At 44.3% G+C, this 25,281-nt stretch overlaps 1 protein-coding gene across 1 annotated transcript in view; it reads left to right on the forward strand.

Annotated features, from left to right (window-relative positions):
* The window catches only part of LOC309568255 (uncharacterized protein), a 31,553-nt gene extending 21,273 nt beyond the window's left edge, over positions 1-10,280 (forward strand). The window contains exon 2 of the mRNA XM_082273921.1: positions 8,161-10,280. Coding sequence (XP_082130047.1) covers positions 8,213-9,643 — 1,431 coding nt within the window. The 5' untranslated portion in view covers positions 8,161-8,212 and the 3' untranslated portion in view covers positions 9,644-10,280. The remainder of the gene's footprint in view (positions 1-8,160) is intronic.
* The last annotated feature ends 15,001 nt before the right edge of the window (positions 10,281-25,281 follow it).

Below are 25,281 nucleotides of genomic sequence, written 5' to 3' on the forward strand. Positions count from 1 at the left end.
CGCAAGGTTTAGGAGTGTGTCTATGGGAATGTTTGACCATTCTTCTGAGAAACGCATTTGTGAGTCAAGTTCCTCCACCCCAAACTCACTCAATCATGTCTTTATGGACCTTGCTTTGTGCACAGTCATTGCACAGTCACGTTGGAAAAGGAAGGGGCCATCCTTAAACTGTTCCCACAAAGCTGAGAGCATGAAATTGTCCAGAATGTTTTGGTATGCTGACGCCTTAAGATTTCACTTCACTGGAAACTAAGGGGCCAAGCCCAACCCCTGCAAAGCAACCCCACGCCATCACCCCCCTCCACCAAATTAATTGGACCATTCTTTAGAAAATGCACATTGTGTTAGCAATCATGTTTCCTCATTCAGCAGTGGGTGTGGAGTCTGGGCATACACTGTGTGTGAGCTGATTGGAGGAAAGGCACACCACTCCACTTAGGCAGAGGAATGAATAAACTTACAGAGCTGCAGTCTAAATAAACAAGCTATCTGCTTATCTATCTCTAAGTTCCTTCCCCCGGCACAAATTTCCAGCTGCTTTTATCTTGTCTGTTGGAGAGCTTGTCAGAAGTTATGCTTTTAACAGAGGAACGAAGCAGCAGAAAGATACGGCGCTCAGAGCTTTGGAGAGAAATAAGTAAACACTACAGCTATGTGCGCATGTCAGATTTCATGAATGGGGTTTACAACCACTTTGAAGCTCCAGTCCTTCCTCAACCCACAGGACCAGTGAATCTATATAAGCACTTGGATGTAGCCCATGCTGCCTTATTTTCATAAATAGATTAAGCAATGAGAATGGGTGTGTATGTTTCCATGGGTAGGCACTAGGAAAGTACAATTATAGTAGATGTTCATACAACTTGAATGCAGAGAAAACAAAATTTATGTCTCCGCTCTTAGGGGAAGTGAATGTTACATTACTTCAGAATGCAACACCAGGCTACCTAGTTGCATTAATAAAAAATCACCATATACATTTATTACTTTTCAGGCAATGGTTACTTGTGTAGGAATATACTGCTACAATGTAGCAGTCATTTTTTTGTATACTGTTGATTCAGGTACTATTCATCTTTTTTAGATGGCAAAAATGGCCACCTTGTACATGAATATATAAGTGTTTTAGTTTGCCATACGACTAGATAAGTTGATTCACAAATAACTATACCTTGACTGAAATGCTGTACTTTAGGCAATGTGTTGGATTTTTATAGCTGTTACCCAATCCCTGCATGACATTGAATGTGATAGAAATAGAGTTCACCTCTCAAACCTGCCAAGTCTGCTCCCAAGCTGAGCCTGTATGTCAGGGGAGTCGCTGCTCCATAAGACTCCTGTTGGGTGCAGCGGTTCCACAGTAGAAAATTCTGTTTATACTTGAGCTGGTAATCTGTTTGCAGATTAATTCTGATGTGTTCAGCACCACAATATGCATGTATCACCAGGGGTTTAACGTCAACATCGTATCTCCCATCATAGATCAACTTTTCTCTTACGTCCTCCGACAGTCGCCGCCCACTCATACAGTCTTCACCAATGAGGTATTGACTTCCTCTCCCTAGGAGTAGCTAGGCAAAAGACTTGTTAAAACAAAAGCATTTACATAGACACACCCATGGGGGCGTTCCCACTGGTCCAATACCCCCCCTGCAATAGCCATCCCAACTCAGTTTGTCTTCTGTCTAGTTCAGGAGTAGTCAGGCTTCCCTGTGCTGGGGCTACAGTCTCAGCCTTCTTCTATTTTATGATTTTATTTTCTGAAAATGTAAGTTTTTCTTTGCATTACTAGCTGTTTATTTTGTCAGCGTTAGTTAGTCGGATCTTCGGATGAAGATGGCGTTCGCGGAGCTGGGAATCGGACTGGCCGTCCTGGTTCTCCAGGACAGAGGGTCAGATGGAATCCAAGCCCGCCATCGAGCGTTTAATAGGCTATGTGTTCGCCCTGGCCTCACAAATGACCCATCCCTGTCCTCGGGGATGCAGCCTTGTGAGGTGGCTACCTCACCGGACACATGCACGGTTCGTCTGTGCACTACTGGTGTCCTGCGTTTTTGGCTGACGGCACTCCCCTGCCATCTGAGGGTGGGCGGTTTCCCGTTTCATATGAGGCACCCCACGCCATCGGGTACTGGTAAGTACACTCTGTGTGGGGCCTCTGTCTGGGGCCGGCAGTCCTGTGTGTCTGTGGTGTCCCCTATGTCTGTGCCTTTTGAACTCCCTGATCCCGGTCCCTGCGGGGGTCTTTTTCTCTCACAGCCAGCGCTGTGTGGGGTTTTGGGGGATCCCCCTTCTGTGTCACTTGAGGGTGCTTGGAGGTACAGACACGTGCGGCGACCGCTGCGGGGTTAAAAACCACCGGTCCACCATTTTAGGTGTGGGCAGCATGTCTGGCTTCACTGTGGGCGCTTATACAGCATTGTATGTAGTGTATTTTGGCGCCTTGCAGCCCCATCTTGTGTGTGGCAAGGCGATCGTTCAGAGCACATGTCGGCGGCCATTTTGCCGAAGCCTCCCATTGTTTTTCATAGGCATCCATGTTTCCTTAGCCTGCAGCCTCAGTTCAGTCTCTGCGGTGACATCACTTCCTTCCTTTACTCAGGAGCGCCCGAAGGAGCTGGTAACGACTTGTGGAGCTCTGTCCTGCTGTCCTTTCTTTTCCTCCATTGTGCAATCTTCCTGGCCTCAGTTTGTCCCTGCGGGGGTCTGTGTTCCACAGTTCATTGTAGCGGTGTGCTGCGGGGTCCGCGGCGCTCTTAAAGGGCCAGTACCTTAAAAAAAAAAAAACTTTTTTCTGCAATGGAATCCCAGGACAGCAAATTCCCTCCAGCCTTAGTGGGGAATTCAACTTCTTCTGAATCCTCTGCTCTGGCTAATTTGGCTGCTGTTGTGGTGACTTTGGTGTCCGAAATGGATGTGCTGATGACTGAACGTGCTGCTAGAAAAAGGCCTAGGTTTTCTTTTTCTTCTGATTCTGAATGTGACATGGTTGCTGTAGGTAGCGCACCCCTGTCAGGGTCTCGCTCTTCTCAGGACCTGCAAGAGTCTGAGGGGGAGGCGGAGGTTACAGGGGTGGATGATTCCCCCCCTGGTACGCCAGAGGAACGCGCAGCAATGGACGTGCTGATTTCTGCCATTAAAGAAACACTACATTTAGAGGATGAGCCTAATCCTCCGGGCATTGTGTCATCTTTTGGTGCACACAGAACCCGCAAGACGGCGCAGGTTTTTCCCTGCCTTCCTGAGTTTCATCACACTGTGAATGAGCAATGGCGCAATTTGAAACACACCTTCACGGTGCCTAAAAGGTGTCCACTTCTTTATCCTTTTGCATCTACTACGGTGGCACGCTGGTGTGTGGCTCCTCAAGTGGATCACAATGTAGCCAGATTGAACAAGGCTACTCTGGTTCCTACCGAAGATTCTCCGGTATTTAGGGATCCTACGGATAGGAGGCTGGAATCACTTCTATGTGGAGGCGGGTTCCATGCTCAAGCCTATTTTCGCCTCTGTCATGGCGGCTCAGGCTGTGGCGGATTGGACCAAGGTTCTCAGACGCACACTCGTGGCTGATTCTGCCCCCCCCCCCCCCCCCACTACCGTGGAGATGGTGGACCAGATTTATCAAGGGGTCATGTATTTGTGCGATGCGGCCTTTGGCTGCGCGCCTGTCCAGTGTCGCGGTGCTTAACCGGCGACTGATATGGTTGAAGAGCTGGTCGGCTGTCCAGAAATCTAGAAAGGCGGTGGCTGATATTCCCTATGCGGGGTCTCGCCTTTTTGGGGAATCCCTGGATGAATTGGTTAAGGGGGTCACTGGGGGCAAGAGCACTCTGCTGCCCCAGAATCCTAAGGGCAAGTTTTTCCGCGGCAAGCGGGGTCCTGCTTTTAAACCTAATCAGGGGTCCTTTTGTGCCTTCAAGACACAGTTCAAGGGGAAACCCTTCAAGGGCCAGGGTGGCCAGAGAAAGCCCAGAAATCCGGCCATGCTGGTGCGTCGGCTCCGTCCGCCTCTGCCTGAAAGGGCGCCCTCACCCATTTCAGGGGTGGGGGGGATGTTTGCGCGGTTTCCTCCAACCTTGGCTGCTCCGAGTTCAGGACAGGTGGGTTCAGGAAATCATTCGATCAGGGTACAAGATCGAATTTCTTTCACGACCGGCAGACAGATTCTTTCCTTCAAATCTTCATTTGACCCCAGGGCGGTTACAAGACCTGCATCAAGTGGTACAGGATCTGCTCGCACAGGGGGTAATTGTCCCGGTGCCTCATCGGGACAGGTTTCGGGGGTTTTACTCGAATCTGTTCACTATGCCCAGAAAGGAGGGCAAGGTGCGTCCAATTCTGGACTTGAAAGCTCTGAACCGCTTTGTGCGCGTTCGGAAGTTCCGCATGGAATCGCTCCGCTCGGTTGTGGCCTCTCTGAGTCCGGGAGAATTCCTGGCCTCTATCGACCTGAAGGATGCGTATCTACACATCCCCATTTACGAGGGTCATCAGAGGTATCTCCGATTTGCTATCGCGGAGGATCATTATCAGTTTGTGGCGTTACCTTTCGGTCTCGCTTCAGCTCCAAGGGTGTTTACCAAAGTGTTGGCGCCTGTTCTGGGTCTGTTACGGACACAGGGCATTGCGGTCTTGGGTTATCCTGACGATCTCCTGTTAAGATCGATGTGCCAGTCAGAGCCTGCTGCGCGATCTGTCCACTACGGTCCAGACGCTCCAGGAGTTCGGTTGGACCATCAACGTTTAGAAGTCGACCCTGTCTCCTTCGGTTCGTCTCCCGTATTTGGGAATGGTTCTGGACTCTGCTCAAGCAAAGGTGTTCTTGCCGAAGGACAATCTCCGGACCCTGCAGTCCGAGGTCAGGTCCCTCAGGGACAACGAATCCTCGTCACTCAGGACCTGTATGCGGTCCCTGGGGTTGATGGTGTCGGCCTTCGAGGCGATACCATTTGCACAGTTTCACACGCCATCTCTCCTAGCGGAGAACCTGGCCAGATGGGACAGACTACCTCAGTCTTTGGGCGTGAGAGTGTCTCTGAGTCGCCAAACCAGAATGGATCTCTTGTGGTGGCTTCAGTCCCCGGCTGTTTCGGAAGGGAAATCCTTCCGGCCGTTACTGTGGACGGTGATTACCACGGATGGCAGCCTGTCGGGCTGGGGTGGAGTCTTGGGCACCCTTTCTGCCCAGGGCACTTGGTCGGAGGAGGAATCCTCCCTTCCGATAAACATATTGGAATTGAGAGCGATCAGGCTGTGCCTGCTCCACTGGTCGGATCGTCTTTAGGGCCGTCCTGTACGGGTGCAGACGGACAATGCCACTGCGGTGGCATACATCAACCACCAAGGGGGCACCAGGAGTGCCCGGGCGGCCCAGGAAGTGACCAGTATTCTGACTTGGGCCGAGACTCATGTCCCGGCAATATCGGCAGTTCACATTCCGGGTGTGGAGAATTGGCAGGCCGATTATCTGAGCCGCCAGACCCTGGACCAGGGGGAATGGTCCCTGCACCCGGAGGTATTTCAAATGCTGTGTGCGAAGTGGGGATCCCCGGATGTGGATCTGTTCGCGTCTCGGCTAAACCGCAAGGTGGAAAGGTTCGTGGCAAGAACGCGCGATCCTCTGGCAGACGCCTCGGATGCGTTGGTAGTGCCTTGACATCAGTATCATCTGATGTATGCCTTTCCTCCTATTCAGTTGTTGTCCAGGTTCCTTCGCAGGTTGGCCTCGGAACAAACACTGGCGATTCTGGTGGCGCCGGAGTGGCCACGACGGTCCTGGTACGCGGACATCGTTCACATGGCCGTCGAGCCTCCTTGGCGGCTGCCAATGGGGGAAGATCTGCTGTCTCGGGGACCGATCTTCCATCCTGCTTTACAGTCGCTGGCTTTAATGGCATGGCTGTTGAAAGCCAGGTCCTGAGAGACAGGGGTCTCTCCTCAGAGGTCATTCCTACTTTAATCAAGGCTAGAAAAGCCTCGTCTGGTAAGATTTATTACCGAACATGGAAAGCTTATTTTGCCTGGTGTGAGTCCAGGGGTTTCTCTCCTCGTTCATACTCGGTGGCGAGAGTGTTGGCTTTCCTTCAGTCTGGTGTGGACCAGCGCCTTGCGTTGGCCACGATTAAGGGCCAGGTTTCTGCACTGGCTGTTCTTTTTCAGCGCCCTGTTGCGTCTAATTCCTTGATTTGCACCTTTATTCAAGGTGTGCGTCACTTGGCCCCTCCTAGAAGGGAGCCTCTGCCTCCATGGGACTTGAACTTGATTCTGTCCGTGTTACAACGTTCCCCGTTTGAAAACATCAGGGAGATTTTGTTGCCTCTGCTATCTAAAAAGGTTGCTTTTCTGGTAGCGATCACTTCTGCTCGCAGAGTGTCGGAGTTGGCGGCGTTGTCTTGCCACTCCCCTTACCTGGTGGTTCATAGGGATAAGGTGGTCTTGCAACCTAACCCGTCCTTTCTTCCAAAGGTGGTTTCGGATTTTCACCTCAATGAGGACATTGTCTTACCTTCGCTCTGTGCGAATCCTAAGCATCCTAAAGAGATTGCCTTGCATTCTTTGGATGTTGTCAGGGCGATCAGGGTTTACCTGTCGTCGACTGGGTCTTTTCGAAAACCGGGTTCTCTTTGTCCTTCCTGAGGGACCTCGGAAGGGTATGGCTGCGTCTGCGGCGACCATTTCAAAATGGATCAGACAGACAATTGTACAGGCCTATTCGTTGAGGGAACGGGTACCACCCTTCCTTGTCAAGGCGCACTCTACCTGGTCGGTGAGTACATCCTGGGCCCTCCGGCATCAGGCTTCGGTGGCCCAGGTGTGCAAGGCTGCGACTTGGTCGTCAGTGCACACTTTTTCAAAATTCTACGAAATTTATGTTCTGGCATCAGCTGATGCCTCCTTTGGCCGCAACGTTCTCTGTGCAGTACCGTAGGGGACCCAGGTTTTGTGTGGGTCCATGACTGTTGGGGTTGTTTACCCCCTTGGTTATTTGCTTTCCTGGAATGTTTCTCCTGTTGAGCTTTTTTGTTGCCCAGAAGGTTTCCTTGCTGTTCATGTAAGGTTCCTTTCTCTGATATGGGTACTGCGTTGCCTTTTCTGATGGTTGCGTTTCCCACCCCTCATGTCTACACTGCTTTGGGACATCCCCATTGGTGAAGACTGTATGAGCGGGCGGCGACTGTCGGAGGACGTAAGAGAAAACAGAATTTTTGTAAAATCTTACCGTAAAATTCCTTTCTCTGAGTCCTCCGACAGTCGCCGCCCCCGCCCCTCTTATGGGGTTCTTATACACTTAACTGCTTGCTACCAAACTGAGTTGGGATGGCTATTGCAGAGGGGGTATTGGACCAGTGGGACAGCCCCCATGGGTGTGTCTATGTAAATGCTTTTGTTTTAACAAGTCTTTTGCCTAGCTACTCCTAAGGAGAGGAAGTCAATACCCCATTGGTGAAGACTGTATGAGTGGGCGGCGACTGTCGGAGGACTCAGAGAAAGGAATTTTACGGTAAGATTTTACAAAAATTTCATTTTTTTTCAGTCAAGGCACCCCATTAAAGTTCTGCACAATATCGAGGCACCCCATTCTAAACTGTAAAAAGCAAAACAAATAAGTTTGCATAATGCAGCAAAAGCCACACACATTGGACACCCAACCTTAGAGGTGATTTATTCTTACAAATTTATACCTTTGCACACTGATACTGACTAGTATTCAAGCATTTCTCTATCTCACTCAACTAACATGACCCCAAGGTTGACGGAGAGAAACAAGAGAGGGGCAAATGAGGACTCTACATCCTCATCCTCATCTACCAATGTTATCATTGGTTGTTAGGATACCAACGATTAGCCTACACAGTGTCTACAGTGCTGCACAATAAAAATCTATGGCTGTGTTTAACAATATGGCAGCCTTGATCCGCCCACTGGCTTGTACACAATTTTTGGGCAATTTTTAGACAATTTGCCATGGTACCCTTGTTTGAAAAAGGCTGTCTTCGATCATGTGCTATTGATATAAACACCCTGATGATGCTTGCATACTGTGACTATTATTATCTCTTGTTCGTACAATGATTTTTCATATTTATCAGATAATAATGTTTGAACAGTGATAAATAATATGCAAATGTTTAGTAACGGTATTATGTCGCCCTGTAGGTGAACAGAATCATTGTGTCCCTTTTTAGTGTGATCTACACCATCTTAGTGAATGGATCCTGAAAGCTGGAGAATGGCTGCAACTAACCTTAAATTTTTGAACCAACAAAAAGAATTAACTCTACCAAGGACCTTACAAGTAAATCATAGCAAATACTTATCTATGGAAAGACTAAAAAAAACAGCCATTGTAATTGCAAAGGAAGAGCCTGCACAGCTAGAGAGCAGGTCGCTGCATGTTGAAGGCAGAACCAGTTATAGATGTGGCCGCATATCATTAGATCAAGGGGAAATGAACAAAGGTTATGGTGTAGAAAGCAGGAAGGTAATGGTCAATAAACATTCAGTAAACAAGTGGGTTAACTTGGTACCAGATTCTTTGGGCCACAGAGAAAATGTAGCACTTATTACTTATGGAAGCAGTGTACAAAACTTTAAGGCACCTTATGAAATGCAACTGAAAAAGTTGCCTACACTGAACAAGGAAATTACTTGTTCCTATATTACAAAACAGGATAAGACATATTCACCGATGTTCAGAGGAGATGCAAAGATCAGTGCTTCCAACTGTAGCAATGCCAAAGATCCTGCTTGTAAAGTTTCTAAGGATAAAATCAGTAAAAAAACTGAACCAATTTTAATTGAAGATGATGATCCTGAAGAAGACTCAAGCTTTTACCATGGAATTCCATTCCATCCTTCCCACAAGAGAGTAGTGAGGCTTAATAATGTGCCCTATCAGGGTGGCCCAAGTCAGCCATTGAGGAGAATGAAACTAAGTGGTCAGGAGTCCTTAGTGCACACGGCTGAGAGAATAAACCAGAAAATGCTCCATCAGCAACATATTCAATATAAGGAATTACCTGCTGCAAGTGGCACCTTTATGCAAAATAATAGCGGAGTAAGTAGCATTCAGAAAGATAAATATATTCGTTTACCACCCGAAGAACCAAAAGGGGAACTTGCTGTTTCCGTACCAAAAGACAAATCTGGAAGCTCCACCTTTAGGAGATTTCTACTTATTGACAGCCAAGGTCTGCCTTATACTGTGGTTGTAGAAGAGTCTAAAACTGCAAAAGATAATATTCCAACCAATGTTTCCAGCTCAGACATTACACATTTTGATGTCTCAAAGTCTGCAGCACGAAGAAAGGTCTATAAATGTCCAGTGTGTTTTCGGCTATTTGAGTATCTTTCCTACCTCCAGAGACACAGCATTGCCCATTCCCAGCAGAAACCTCACGTATGCAAGATTTGTGGCAAAGCTTTTAAGAGGACATCTCATCTTACACGTCATAGGTATACTCATTTTGGTGGGAAACCTTGCCAGTGCCAAATTTGCCGTCGCAGGTTTCGGGACATTGGAGAGCTGACACGTCATCAGCTGAGCCATACTGGGGAACGACCTCACCAATGTGAAGTCTGTTACATGCGTTTCGGAGAACGCAGCACTTTGCAGCGTCACATGCTTGCAAAACATTAGGAAGAGACAAAGGACACCTTGGAAAGCTATGACAAGTTCATGGCACACTAGTCACTTAACTGCAAAATGAATAGCTTTACAGAATTGTTTTACTGGTCCCTATTTTGTAGTAGACTTTGATGGACCAAACAGGGGGTACCCTATGTTGTAGACTTTTATGGACCAAAGGACACCTTAACTATATAGCACTTGCTTCCCATAAGGGAAGCCCCGTCTTTTTTTTTTTTTTAACGTTGCACATAGATTTATATTACTGTAGCAATCCATTTATTTACTAACCGTGTATTCCTCAATATAGAGTGTGCAGTTAGAAAGGTGCTTCCCTTTGTTTTTACTAATGAAGCATATTTGTACATTTAAGCTAAAGAAACACCTTAAGCATTTTGTGAGTGTGAAATACTAGATATGCATTACACTGGAGCTCTCAGATAAGCTTGATGCCTAAATTTATATGGCTAAGACACCACAAAATTACATTAAGCACTTATACAAAATATTTTGCATTCAGAAACTTGTACGTTAAAAATGTACTGTTGTCTATCATTTACAATACAGAATTTGACTTTATGTCAAAGGCACTATTTTTGGAAGGGTTTTTGTTCAGGATGGGTTAAAACTAAAAGGTCTTATCTCTGCAATCCTGATATGAAGCAATGGGGTAATTTTTCCTGCTGCTGTGTAGAAAGCTTTACCCTAAATTAGTAATGCCTAATACACACAATCAGAAAATCGGACCAAAAATACCGCTCTCCAAGCGATCGTACAATAATCTGATCGTTCGTACACAGCTTTCAGGAGCAGATCACGACAGTTCATTCGAAATTACCAGAATAGACAAAGATACAAATTTTTCTCGTACAGGACCAGAAAAAAAAACGAGTTTCGTTTAGTCAGTACAGTAACCGTTAAAAAAAAAAATGGAAGACTTAGACTGGGCATGCTCGGAAACAAAAGAGTAGAATACAATAAAACACATTACATCACTTCCGAAGTTGTATTCTGTCATACGAGAATTTTCGTCACTACAGTAACCTCTTCATTTTTAATATGAGACTAGCATGCACACTTTTCTTATCATGTGTAAGAGCCTTTAAACCTTCATCACTAAACTAACATTTTCCTACAGGTCCAAGTCACTAGCTGCACTATGCCTTTTTTTCAAATTGCGCCTGAAAAAGTGCGCACAGTGCAGTCACACAAGGACCTCCTGACCATAGAGTAAACACACAGGAGCAGAGATTAGTCAGTTTAAATGTCAGGCTAGAGCTAGTGAGCATAGGAAGAGGTAGGCAAAGCTTGTTACCTAGCAACCTGGTATTAAGACTCTGCAGTCTGCGTTCTCGTGTGGCTTTAGTTGCGCTCAGGAGCGTACACAAACGGATGGCTCCAGGGCGACCCCGCAAGACGTCGAAGCCACCCCATACATGGAAATCTGTTTTGCCAGATTTTTAAGTTCAATTCCTACAGAATAGATGGCCCTGGCAATGTGAGTGTTTCTAACACTTTATAATTCATGTCTTATGAATTAAAAAACACTTTATTAATTGAACCACAATGCAGGTGAAGTCAGAAAATACAGTTTTCAGCTCTTTAATCCTAGAAAAGCAGGAATTTCCGGGTGGGGGGAGGGGGGGGGGGTCAGGAACAAGGGTAACATTTTGTATTTATCCTGAACAACTCTTTATTATATATGTACATATATAAACAATATATATGGCTTTTTTGTTCTTTTTTTTTTGCTTGTCCAATTCTTCTGCTATGCTTGTTCACAAAACAAAGTAAGATGGATAGTTTGCTTAAAATCTGATTAATCACTTATCAAATATATACAGTCACGCTACTGCATGGATATTAGCATTCCAGAAACCATTTTTTTTTTAAATAATTTCTTTAAACAAAAAGCAAAACAATACAGGTTAACACTGATCTCTTGACTAATTTTAAGTTGTGTCAGTCTGGTACTCTGCATGAATTTGGTTCTATTCTACCATTGTACTGTTTGGGGATATTTTCTTTACTCTCATGGAGGTAGTTGGAATTTCTTTCACTTTTCAGCTTTATGTGGATAATTCCGCTCTATCGTTTTTACAGCAAACACATGCCCTTGGCAAAGTTAAAAACTTCAGTGCAAAACGCAAAAATTAATTGAATGCACTTGTATGCAAAAAGTTGATACAAAAATTCCAGAAATGCAAACCTCAATATAAAATATCACAAAGCCTTTGATAAATGGGTTCTACTTGCACTGTTTGGTGTCTGTTCCTCCTTGTGCATTGTTTTGTAAATTCATCCGGTAAGTTTAGTGCCTTGTTTGACAGATTTTAGTAGTGTACCTCAGCCTTTGCCTTCTGTAATCAAACTGGTTATAGTGTGGAATCTTTGTTGGCTTTATGTTCCACCTCCTTGTCTACTCTGTAGCAGGTATACCTGAGCACTGTTCGCTGATGCTGCCACTTCACTCGGTATACTGTTTTTTTCCCCTTCCATCATTGGTCACTGATTACTGTGCCATTGTCCAGACTTGCTTTCCTATTCTATTTAAGATACTTCTGGCTACAGGGTAGCAACATAGTCTACAGTAACAAATGCACCCAGTTGATTAAACCACCATCCATCCTTTTTGGTTACCATCATATGATTCAGATTATTTTACAATGATTTTACAGTGCTAACTTGTCCCAATAGAAATGTGGGTGTACTTTCCTGGACCTAGAAGAAGGGGGTAGTTCCCTGAAAACTAAACTTAAAAAGTAGTATGGCTACACTTACCTTAGGGGCCCTTAGGCTACGTTCACATGTGGTCCGCGATTCTGCCCGCGATCCAGGAATCATTGCAAATAGCGTGATGCCTGTGTGATGCCCGTGATTTGCAATCAAACGCTGTGTGATGTTGCTGCGATTTCCGCCTGCCGAATCGCGGTAACATCGCGCAAACAGAATCGCGGGGCGCATGACGCCCAAAAAAAGAAAAGGTCCAAGAGCTTCTTTTGTGCGTCATGTGTCCCGCGATTCTGTTTGCGTGATGTTACCGCGATTCGGCAGGCGGAAATCGCAGCAACATCGCACAGCGTTTGGGGTGCCATTGCAAATCACAGGCATCGCACAGGCGTCCCACGATTTGCAATGATTTCCAGATCGTGGGCAGAATCGCGGTGAATCTGCCCGCGATCCGCTATGCCCACATATGAACATAGCCTTATTGATAGGTGTTTGACCTACTTAAAGTGGGTTTTGCATTCCCATAAAAGACTATGAGAATGCAAAACCTGTTTAAAGCAAGTTAAATGCTGGTTAGGAGGAGGTCACCTGAAGTTCTGATGCACATGTAAATTAATTCTAAATGATCTCAGGAGTGTGACAAACCGATGCCATCAATACAAGCCCAAAGCCTGTAAACACAGGCCCTAAGCCTGACTACCTTGCTTATGTTATAGTTTCAAAATTTAGTTTGTCACTGACCTGGAACATATCACCAGTGAAATTGGCCTGATTCAGCTGCTTGTTTTGGATCAAAGAAGTAGTAATGCCTTTGCCATTGTCTGTGTGCACCACCAGTGGTATGCATCACAAAGTCTGAGAAACCCTGGGGTGTAATTATTAACAGCGAATGAGCTTTTCACTTTGCGAGGGAATTTCCACTTTTAATTGGGTATCCATTAACCACTGCAGCTCCGGAAGGTTTTACCCCCCCTTAATGACCAGGCCATTTTTTGCAATTCGGCACTGCGTTACCCAAATACAATTGATGTCCTTTTTTTCCCACAAATAGAGCTTTCTTTTGGTGGTATTTGATCACCTCTGCGTTTTTTAGATTTTGCGCTATAAACAAAAAAAAGCGACAATTTTGAAAAAAATAAACACAATATTGTTTACTTTCTGCTATAAAACATTCACAATACAAAAAAAATGTTAAAAATCAGTTTAGGCTAATTTATATTCTGCTACATATTTTTGGAAAAAATAAAAAAAATCCCAAAAATCGTATTTTAATTGATTTGCGCAAACGTTATAGCGTTTACAAACTATGGGATAGATTTTTGGACTTTTTATTTTGTTTTTATTAGTAATGGCAGCGATCAGCGATTTTTAGCTGGACTGCGACATTGCGGTGGACAGATCGGACCCCTAACTGACATTTTTGACACTTTGTGGGGACCAGTGACATTAATACAGTAATCGGTGCTAAATAATATGCACTTTTACTGTATAAATGACACTGTCAGGGAAGGGGTTAATACTGGGGGGATCAAAGGGTTAAATGTATGCCTAATTGTGCTTGCAAACTGTGAGGGGGGGGGGGGGGGGCTCTGTGTCAGGCCCACAGATCAGTGTTTCAGCTTAGCTGAAACACACAATCTCTCTGTGCCTGTATGACAGAAGAGCCGCCTGCTTTGTTTACATAGGCAGGCAGCTCTCCTGTCAGTTTTTGTGAAGATAGCTGAAGGCCGGCGGCGATCGTGCCCGCTCCTCCCACGGTCTGGCTCCCACTGTGTCTAATCACAGCGAGAGCGCGGCTTTGGCGGCGCGCGTGTGCCGCAGAGACCGCGTGCACATAATCAGGTAGATCTACGTGATTATGCGCAGCCGAGCTGCCCTGCCGCAATAAATCTGTGTGGGGCGGTTGGCAAGTGGTTAACTTAGTAAATGAGATGCTCTGCTGATTTCCATCATCCAATCAATGTGCATGCAAAAATACTTTTTTTTTTTTTCTTGCACATGATTGGATATTCTTTGCCAAGTGAATTGTTACTTGTGAAGTGAACAGCCTATTTGCCTTTAGTAAATTAACCCCACTTTGTTGGTAAAATGATTTTCAGAAATACTTCATTTCAATATCTAGTGATGTATTAAGACCCAGATTTATTTTTTTTTTTTAATATAAGCACATTTTGTTTTAATTTTACTTTTAGTGCTACATCAAATGCAGGTTCTACCCAAATATCCTTTACTGTATTTACTACGTACCCAATTTTATATATTTATTTTTAAAGCTGCACTTGGTTGTCTAAAAAATGTACCATAAATGAAGTATTTTCCATCATTAGTTAAACGTAGAATACACTATATATGACTACAGTATCACAATTACTATTTCTGTAAAATAAAACTATTTAACTTTGATTAACCCTTATTTGTAATTCTAGGAAAACCCATCTTCATTTTTTTTGCAGTGTTGTAACCTTTTATTGTACAATATCCCTATTGAACAAAGTCACTTCTCTAAAAAATAAAACTTTTTTTTGTTTTCAATATTTTTATTGAAATTTTTTCACAAAGTATCAAGGAATTAATATTACAAACATTGTGGAGTTTCCATTATATTGAATGCATATGAAGAACATCATAAATACTGATCCAAAAGAAAACAAAAGGCATGCACCAATATCCTTTACATTTATAATGAGCTGTGTCGTCTATGAAGACAACCTCTGTCACATTTTCAAAGCACATTTATGTACGCATATTGTATATTCCTGACATCCTACAGTCTGAAGACTATAGCCCATCAAAAAGCTCTCTGGTTATGATTGTATTGTGTACTTTTATCTCAGTGATAACCAATTGACTTGGTGGATTTTGAGGTGTGCCTTTTATACTCGGAAGTACGAACCTCCTCTGGGGAATAAGGGCGCACTAGCTTCTGTATCAAAGAAAGCATTATCCCTGAGTTTGTCAGAAACACAAATGAATTAAGGAGAAAAGAAAAAGAGCCAAGAATAAGTATTAAAGATATAAAAGAGGGGGGGGGGGGTAAAGAGGGCGTAAGGACTCCGTGCTTCCTACAAGAAAGCATTTTAAACAGGCATAATCTGGGTATCATTTGTCAAGTATATGATTGATGGATCCTAAATTTTTCCAAACATTTTCATTTTGTCATCTAAGATTGCTCATAGACGTTCATTTATCATAATCCAGGAACATTTGAGCTTGAGCTGTTCAAAAGGTATAGTTGCTGACTTCCAATTTTTGGCAATGGTAATTTTTTCAGATACGAATATAAACATGATGAATCGTCTGATTTTCCGAGGCTTCTTTCACTGTGCATCTCAGCAGAGCATACTTTGGAGACTGGGTCAGATTCATATGGGTGAGGGTATGAATAAAATTATAAACTCTGATCCAGAATCCCCTCACCTTAGGACACTGCCACCATATGTGGTATACTGTCCCTTCCTGACCACAGTCTCAGAAACACATTGGAGTCGCTTACTGTGTGTGGTGTGGCTCACAGCAGGGGGTCCAGTTCGTCCCCGTTCACCGTATTAGGTCCGAATTTTTGTCTAGATTTGGACCTGAAACAGAGCCAAAGACTCACAGGACTCTGTTGCACCAGACATGAAAAACCTATTACTGTCAGTGAACTGATAGATGTAAAACACTAGTACAAAATGCTTATGCTCCCATACATAGAGCAACGGTACTGGCACTTTTATAAAGCACAGTTTTTGAAATTCGAAACAAGTGTAGAAGCATTTGTTTTAATGACTGAATAAAAGAAAGCCAGAGGGAATCAAGCCTGGTCATATGACCTGTCCAAGTTGTGATACTGGCCACAATCTTATGTGTCAATGATATGTCTCTGCAGTGTTATGCTGAGAGAACTGTGTGGAACTCCATGCCATTCTCTGCATTTTTTAATTGTAAAATGCAGGCACGGTGTTGAGTAAATACTGTGGTGTCCAGGGAAGAGAAGATGGCGGTATCCACTTTTCACTATAAATAGGCCTGTTAAGGTTCATACACACAGGCATCAGAAGGAGCTGCCTGGTGACCCCATCTCAGACACCATACACGTGGTCCAGAAAACACTATTCTGCATGCTCCTTCCTGTTGGAAGAAAGATTGATGGGATGAAAATGAAGATTATGGACTTATTCAAAAACAAAGGTCTTTTAAAAAATATATATCTAAACGTGCCCTGCTTGACATCTTCCACTACAAAGTCATTTAGATATACAATAGTTAAGTGGAACTGTTAAAGCATAACTAAACCCAAAACCAAAAATGTAATATACAATTGTGTGCAAAAGTAAGTATATCCAAAGGAAAATTATGATTTTTTTCAACAGATTTGAAAAAGAAAACATTAGATCTTTATTCAAACAACACATAAAGAATAAAGGGATATCATTTAAAAAAAAAAGCACAAAATATGTTTCCTCCTTGAATTGCATATTCAACAAAAATATCAGTAGATGTAATGGTGTACTGTAAAAAAAAGTAAGTACACCCTTGACTTTAGAAGCTGGTATTGCCCCCTTTAGCAGATATGACTTCTTGTAGGGATTCTGCATAACTGCCAACCAGTCTCGGGCATCAACTCAGTGACATTTAAAGTTCCTTCACTTGCAAGATATGTGTGGGGTCCCTTGCATAACCTGTTTGTTTCAGAGTCTCCCTCCAAAAATTTAATGGCAATCAAATCAGGGCTTTGACTGGGGAAGTCCATACCCTCTCATACCTCCATGCATTTGCTAGTGTGCTTTGTATCTTTGTTATATAAAAAGATCAATTTCCAGTTAAACTTTTGGACAAATGGCCTCATTCTCATCAAGCACACTTTGTTATGAAAGTGATCAACCATAACTTTATGGCCACTGACAGGTTATATGATAAACAGCGAATATCTTTTTACAATAGCATCTATATGTTGGTGAGCTATATTTGGTAGCAAATAAAAATGTTATCCCTGACGTTGATGTATTGAAAAAATGGGCATTGCAGTTTGGTGGGGCTGCATAGCCGCGGATCAGTCAGGGTGCCCATGCTGACCCGCGTCCACAGCCAAAAGCGCCAATAATGGGCAAATGAGCATCAAAACTGGACCACAGAGCAATGAAAGAAGGTGGCCTGGTCTGATGAATCAAGTTTTCTTTTACATCATAAGGATAACCGGGAGTGTGTGTGTTGCTTACCTAGGGAAGAGATGGTATTACTGGGCACAATTCACTAAGCGATATGTTACTGCATGCAAATGTGCGGTAACATATTGCAAATTGTAAAAAAAACTAAACGTTGCAATTCACGAAGAAACGCTCGTTATAAACGAGCATGCGTTCTCTATTAAAAAAAAATGCATGATGTGCGGCAAGTTATCGCAAGCATCTCACAAGTTGCGTGGAGGGTTCAGACCGGTTGTTAAGGATTGGGGCCGGGAAGCCAGCCGCAACATCCTTGACAACTGATGATGAATTGACTGTCAATAGGTTTCCCCGCTGAGAGCTGAATAAGAAAAAAAAACAGCATGGGGGTCCCCCTCCAGTTCCAGCATGGGGTCTTTCTCCAGGCCCTTCATACCAAAAAAACAAAAAACCATGCCAGTTTAAAAAAAAAATGTGGGGTACTGCTGAATGGTATTGCTGTGGGTACTGCTGGCTCAGGCTGGTACTGCTGGATGGTACTGCTGTGGGTACTGGTGGCTCAGGCTGGTACAGCTTGCTGGTACTGTGCTGTGGGTACTGCTGGATGGTACTGCTGGCTCAGGTTGGTACTGCTGGCTCAGGCTGGTACTTCTGTGGGCACTGCTGGCTCAGGCTGGTACTGCTGGATGGCACTGCTTTGGGTACTGCTGGCTCAGGCTGGTACTTCGGGTGGTAATGCTCTGGGTACTGCTGGCTCCCGCTGGTACTTCAGGTGGTAAGGCTCGCTCAGGCTGGTACTTCTGGGTGGTATTGCTCTGGGTACTGCTGGCGCAGGCTGGTACTTCAGGTGATAATGCTCTGGGTACTGCTGGCTCAGGCTGGTACATCAGGTGGTATTGCTCTGGGTAATGCTGGCTCAGGCTTGTACTTCTGGGTGGTAATGCTCTGGGTACTGCTTTGGGTACTGCTGTGGGCACTTCTGGCGGGAAATGCTGACTAGAGAAGAGCGGGCGCCATGCTGAATGAAGAAAAAGCTGATGCCTCCTGTCTTAGTCTGTCTCCTCACAGGCAGGCGGAGTGCCTTCGATATCACTCCGCCTGTGACTCAGACTGTCAGGATGGAGCCGGAACTATAAAGAAAGCATTGGTTCTGTTCTGACAGTTCCATAATAAAAGAAATGCTCAGCGGCATGGGGGGGGGGGGCAGAAGCAATGATTTTGCAGGCCGCAGGTTCCCCATCCCTGATCTAAACCATTCCATCGTAGCTCTGGTGATACGTTTAGGGTTGTTGTCCTGCTGGAAGGTGAACCTCCGCCCCAGTCTTAAGTCTTTTGTAGAATCTCACAGGTTTTCTTCTACGATTGCCCTGTATTTTTCTCCATCCATTTTCTGATCAACTCTGACCAGCTTCCCTGTCCCTGCTGAAGAAAAGCTTCCCTTCAATATGCTGCTGCCACCACCAGCGTCTGTGAACAGCAATTTTCAAGTCTTGCCACAGATTCTCAATTGGATTTAGGTCTGGTCTTTGACTGGGCCATTCTGACACATTAATATGCTTTGCTCTAAACCATTCCATTGTAGCTCTGGCTGTATGTTTAGGGTCCTTGTCCTGCTGAAAGGTGAACCTTTGCCCTAGTCTCAAAACTTTTGCAGACTCTCACATGTTTTCTTCTACGATTGCCCTGTATTTTTCTCCATCCATCTTCTGATCAACTCTGACCAGCTTCCCTGTCCCTGATGAAGAAAAGCATCCCCACAGCCTGATACTGCCACCACCATGTTTCACGGTGGGGATGGTGTGTTCAGGGTGATGTGCAGTGTTAGTTTTCTACTACACATAGTGTTTTGCTTTTAGGCCAAAAAGTTCAATTTTGGTCTCATCAAACCAGAGCAGCTTCTTCACTGTGGATGTTTGCGGCGCCTCCAGTGTTACCATGGGCCCCTTGGTTGCTTTTCTAATTAATGCTCTCCTTGCCTGGCTTGTCAGTTTAGGTGGACGGCCATGTCTTGGTAGGTTTGCAGTTGTGGCATACTCTTTCTATTTTCAGATGATGGATTGAACAGGGCTCCGTGAGATGTTCAAAGCTTGGGATATTTTTTTATAACCTAACCCTGCTTTAAACTTCTCCACAACTTTATCCCTGACCTGTCTTGTGTGTTCCTTGGCCTTCATGATGCTGTTTGTTCACTAAGGTTCTCTAACAAACCTCTGAGGGCTTCACAGAACAGCTGCATTCAATTACACATAGGTGGACTCTAGTTACTAATTAGGTGACTTCTGAAGGCAATTGGTTCCACTAGATTTTAGTTAGGGGTATCAGATTAAAGGGGGAGTAAAGGGGGCTGAAAAGCAAATTCACACCACACTTTTCACATGTTTATTTGTAAAAAAAAATTGAAAACCATTTATTATTTTCCTTCCACTCCATAATTATATGCCACTTTGTGTTGGTCTATCACATAAAATCCCAATAATTGTTGATTGTAACATGACAAAATGTGGAAGATTTCAAGGGGGTATAAATACTTTTTTAGGTACTGTATACCTTCCTGCTCTTTGCAATGGTCTTGCACAGCGCAGCCCTGTATCCCCTCTTCTTGGGTCCCCCTGCCAGCGCTCCTGGCAACTCTTCTTGATGTGCTATCATAGGAAGCTGTTTCCTATTGTGGCACACCTGTAGGATTGATCCAGAGCTGCACTGTCCGCGGCTATTGACACAGAAAGTGTGTCTGAGCCCCGCCCTAGTTCCCTCATGAAAGGATTTGATTGACAGCAGCAGGAGCCAATGGCTATCCTGTGAGGAGAAGAGAGCCGCTGTTCTTAAGCTCAGCACTGGATTAGGAATGTGCTCATGTAAGTATAAGGAGGGGCTGCACGTACAAGGTTTTTTACCCTAATGCAAAGAATGCATTACCTCCCTGGTGGTCTGATTATGTCAGTATTTTTGAATGTCAAAGCGGTACATTGTTTTGCATGGAAATCTGTTGTTTTATATTGTAGGCCTGTAATTCTTAGGAATAACTCACTTAAATCTGTCCAAACAAGTGTCTAGTAGACATCCTGGGTATGATAAAGTTTGAAACACAAAATCATAAATTATAATATTATAATACATTTTATTCAATAATATAATCAAAACAAAAACACTAAATTTGTCCAAACAAGGGTGCAATATTACTTATCACTGTAATACTAAACATTGCATATTGGTTTATTAAACATCCCGGGGTATGAACATTTTTGAAACATGGGACTGCACAAAGTCCAACGTCACAATGGAGACAATAGTATCTGGTTTCCTTTCAGATTTTCCTTCCACTGTCATCTTGCTTCGAGCAACAAACCACACACATCCCTGTAGGTGCTGACTTTTTCTCGGTTGGTGGGATGTAGTCCATGAAGTGACGACCAGTCAGGCGTTCTGGGTTGACAACACCAACAGCACGACGTTCAGCTCTATTCACAGCCATTGATGGTTTTTGGTGGTTCACAAAGATACATTCGGCAACTTTCCAAATTAGGTCAGAATGAATCGCAGGCTTGTCACTTTTGTTTTTGAGCAGAATGTAGGCATTCCAGAAGCATTGCTCGAGAAGATGTCTGAAGATCTTCTTGTAGTACTTCTTTTTGTTTGCTCATTACTATGTAGAATGTCATTGCTTGGTTGGCTCTTGTCGACTCCTCCCATGGTGTTATTGTAGACTATCACTACTTGTGGCTTCACAATTTCTTTCCCACCTTTCGTGCATACCAGAACAGTGGAGGTATTATGAACTGTACTCATTAGGCACACATCTTTGTTGTCACGCCATCGCAGTGCCATCATTTTGCCTTTCTGCCAGGCAACCGTTTCTCCAATCTTCAGCTTCCTATTGCCAAACATTGACAACATGTCACACCGAATAGCCCTTACGGTTCCATAGGCATCTGTTTTGTTTTGCAGAAGAAACTCATAAAGTTCAAGAGACGTATAAAAGTTGTCGGTTTTTGCCCTGATTTAGCAATGGCTCAATGAGTGAAAGAACAGATGTTGCCATTCCATAGTTGCTGTATTTTGGATTACATTTTGTTCCTTTTCCAGTGTTGCCAGTTGACGATTCGCATAGCACGCCAAATCGTGCCCTCTTTGATGCAATATATTGTACCCAGCTGAGCTTTCCCTTGTAGGTAGACTTTATCTATGCTGAAATCTCTTTCTGGCACATAGCTCAGTTGGAAATTCTTTAGAATCATTTGAGATAATTCCCAAATTTTCTTTAGTTTGGTGCAGGATGAGTAGTTTAATCAAATTCTTCGTTGTTTTCAAAGTGTAAATATTTAATGATCAGGGAAAATCTGTACTCTGACATGACTGTGTCAAAAAATGGAGTGGCAAGTAATGTTTTAGTTGTCCAATACCACTTCTGCGGGGGTTTCCCCACCATTCACTGAAGTATTATTAGGCCCAGAAATTTCCAAATGTCCTCTTTGGTCACTGGTTCCCACTTTCTTCTTCTTGAAAACTACCGATGCAGAGTGGCTAATTGTTGCTCTTTGTACGGGTTTGTCTATTTTTTCACTAACCTCATCAGTCAGAAATAATTGTAAGTATGCCAAGGGGTTGTCGTGTTCAACGTCTACTTTCATACCAGGTGCTCCAGTTAATGAAAATCTTGGGGGCGCTGTCTGATCCGCACCGCAGTCAAAAGAGCACCAAGTTCGCACATCACTGAGCTCAGTCGCCAGGATTGCCGCTGTTGTCACTTTCAGTGTCTGATGATGAATTTCCCCACAAATCACGATCGCTCAATTCTTCAAGTAATTCCAATTCACTATCGCTGTTTTATAGCTGGTCTAAAACCTCTTTTGACCTAAAGGAACACTTTTTGAACGCCATGGATGTTCTCAAGTTTCCAGGCATAAAGAACACTAAAAGTGCAGGCAGAGCACTGGACAAATCATTAGGGACAAAACTGAGGTGAAATGGTTTCACACAGTAATGTAATCATGACAGATTACAAAGTATTACAATGTGTATGTGTGTGTTTTGTCTGTTTTATTTTACATTCCTGCCGGGTTCCACCCCGTCACGGCTCTCGCAGGGAAGGGAACCTGGAAGACAAATGCCGGTATCGGCCGGAGGACAGAGCGGAAGGACATTGGGGGATCGCAGGGACAAGGTAAGTAATCACTACAGGGTAATCCTGAGTGTGGCTCGGGGTTACTGCTTTTGGTACTGAAAATTAACCCCGAGCCACACTCGGGATTACCGCCAGGGAGGTTAAGGAGAAAAATCTTCTGCCTTTAGAACCACTTTAAAGCAGGGGTTGGCAACCTATCGGTTGTGGGTAGGTGAAGGGTAGATCGCGTCCCTTCCTTACTCACCCCCGACTGCATTTCCCACATATGCAGAGCAGCGCTGGGAAGGAACAACTTTAAGCTGCACCACTAACAAGCGGAAAGAAGAGGAACCTAGACCAGCAAGGCAGAGGGGGCAGCATCTACTGGAGTGGATCCCCTGCAGCAGCTGGAAGTAAACTTCTCTCCCTTCCGCCGTCATTCAGCTTCTGCAGGTGGGAACTACAGGGGATAGATTCCAATTAATGCTGCTCCTCCTGTCCAGGTTTCCTTTCCTTCTACTGCCTGGACACAGTCCTCTATCTCCTTTCCTGGCTCAAAAGTAGGACATCGGGGGTCTGTTTAGACCACTGATATTTTGCTAAAGCCCCCCAACAGGGCTGTTAAAATTGTAAAACAATAATAAAAAAGAAAATAATAGGAACACTAAAAACTACCAACACTGTCCTCTGCCCTACTGATTGACACTGTCCACTGCTCTGCTGACATCAAACTCTGCCCTACTGACACCATCAACTGCTCTAATGACACCATCCACTGCTCAATTAACTGTTCACACACCGTCCACTGCCCTACTAAAGCCTCATACACACGCAACGAATTTCCGCCGACCGGTCATCCGTCTTTTGTCCAGAGTGCGTGTCGGTTGGTTGGAATGTGCTCTAGACTGCACACAAATTTTCCCGTACGACGGAATTCTATTTCAGAAGTGATGTCATGTGTTGGATTTCTTTCTATGTGTTCTTTCATCTCTGAGCATGCCTAGTCTTGCTCATAAGATTTTTACCCGTCAAAATCTGTACTAACGAGACGAAAATCGGACGTGTGTTGACGGTCGACAAAAATTATATAGCCTGCACAAAATTATATAGCCAGCCCGAAAAGTTGGTTGTCGGAAGCACCATACGAACAAGCCAAAAATCGGCAGATAGGTCGTCGGACGAAATTTCCCGGCCGAATTTCTTCTCGTGTGTACGGGGCTTAACACTATCCACTGCTCTACTGAGGGTAGATTTAAGGCAGGCTAAGTTTTATTTTTACAGTGACATTTGTTTTATTGTATTTTTCTAGGTTAGCCTTACTATTTAGTTAGGCCCTGCTCATTCATTTCTAAAAAAGAAAAAAAAAAAAAGGGCATCGCACCCCGGTGATCTTTGCTTTTATGTTGTTTATGTTTCAAGTTTGCCTACCCCTGCTCTAGAGTTATTGACTAATCCAGGTCAACTGCAATCTTGGGTGAAAGTTAAAGAGGAAGTAAACTCCTGTGCATAATTTGTACCTATAGATAAGCCTATGATAAGGCTTACCTGTAGGTACTGTAAATATCTCCTAAACGTATACCGTTTAGGAGATATTTACATTAAATGCAGCTGATGACGTAATCGGTGCATGCACTCTGAAGGCCACCCGTGCCGTTCCTTCAGATACCTGTGCCGTAAATGACAGCTCCCCTATGCATGCACAGGAGTGATGTTATCGCGGCTCTGGCCTGTCACACAGCCAGAGTCCATGGACCCCAAAGGAAAACTGGGTGAAGATAGGCGCTGCCTCCAGCGATTACATCACATTGCTGGAGGGCTTAGTTTTCGGTTAAGTTTCACATAATGTGCTAGTATGTGATGCATACTAGCACATTATGCCATTACTTTGCAGATCCTAAAAAAACAAAACAAAAAAAAACGCTTTAAGCGTACCTGATTCTAAGATACGGTATATGCAGATATCTTATGCTTCACTGCTTCCCATACTGGACACCTGCTAGCCTGAGATAGGGTATATAACTGTTCATATTATTGTTCAAAACAATCTGCTATCTCCTTATTCCTAAATAATTTTGGTTGATTATGATCTTTAATAGCTGATATATTATTTTGCAGCTTTTTTGTTGATTCAACTCTCAATGAGGAGGGGAAAAGTTCGCTCACACAGCACAGGCTTGCGTCTGCTGATGATGTCAGTCCCTGTCCCTGAGTTGTGCAGAGTTGTGGGCATACTGCACAGGAGGTCCCATCAGTTTTATGTATGGGCTAGCTGCTTCTTGCAGTCACGACACCTCCTTGCCTGGTACCCTCCTCTAACCACTGCACGAACCATCAACATCCCACTACCACTGTGACTACAATCAATCATATACTCACTGATCACTGTCCACCCTCCCTCACCACCACAATCTATTGCCACTGTCACCTGACAGCACCTGGCACCCCCACCTACAGCACCTGCCGTCCCTGCATCACCACCACTCCTGTTGAACCATTTCCCTCCCCAATCCCCACTTTCCACCCTCCATGTTTGACACCAACCTATTTTTACCACTGTGTATGATACCCCCGCCCCTCACCATCGTACCTGCTAAACACTCTCCACCACCAAGCCTATCACAAATCACCACAATCTTGAATGTGCTGCCAGAGGCCATCTGTTAATACAATGTTTT

Source organism: Pelophylax lessonae (genome assembly GCF_965119305.1).
Source record: "Pelophylax lessonae genome assembly, chromosome: 12".
NCBI lineage: Eukaryota > Metazoa > Chordata > Amphibia > Anura > Ranidae > Pelophylax > Pelophylax lessonae.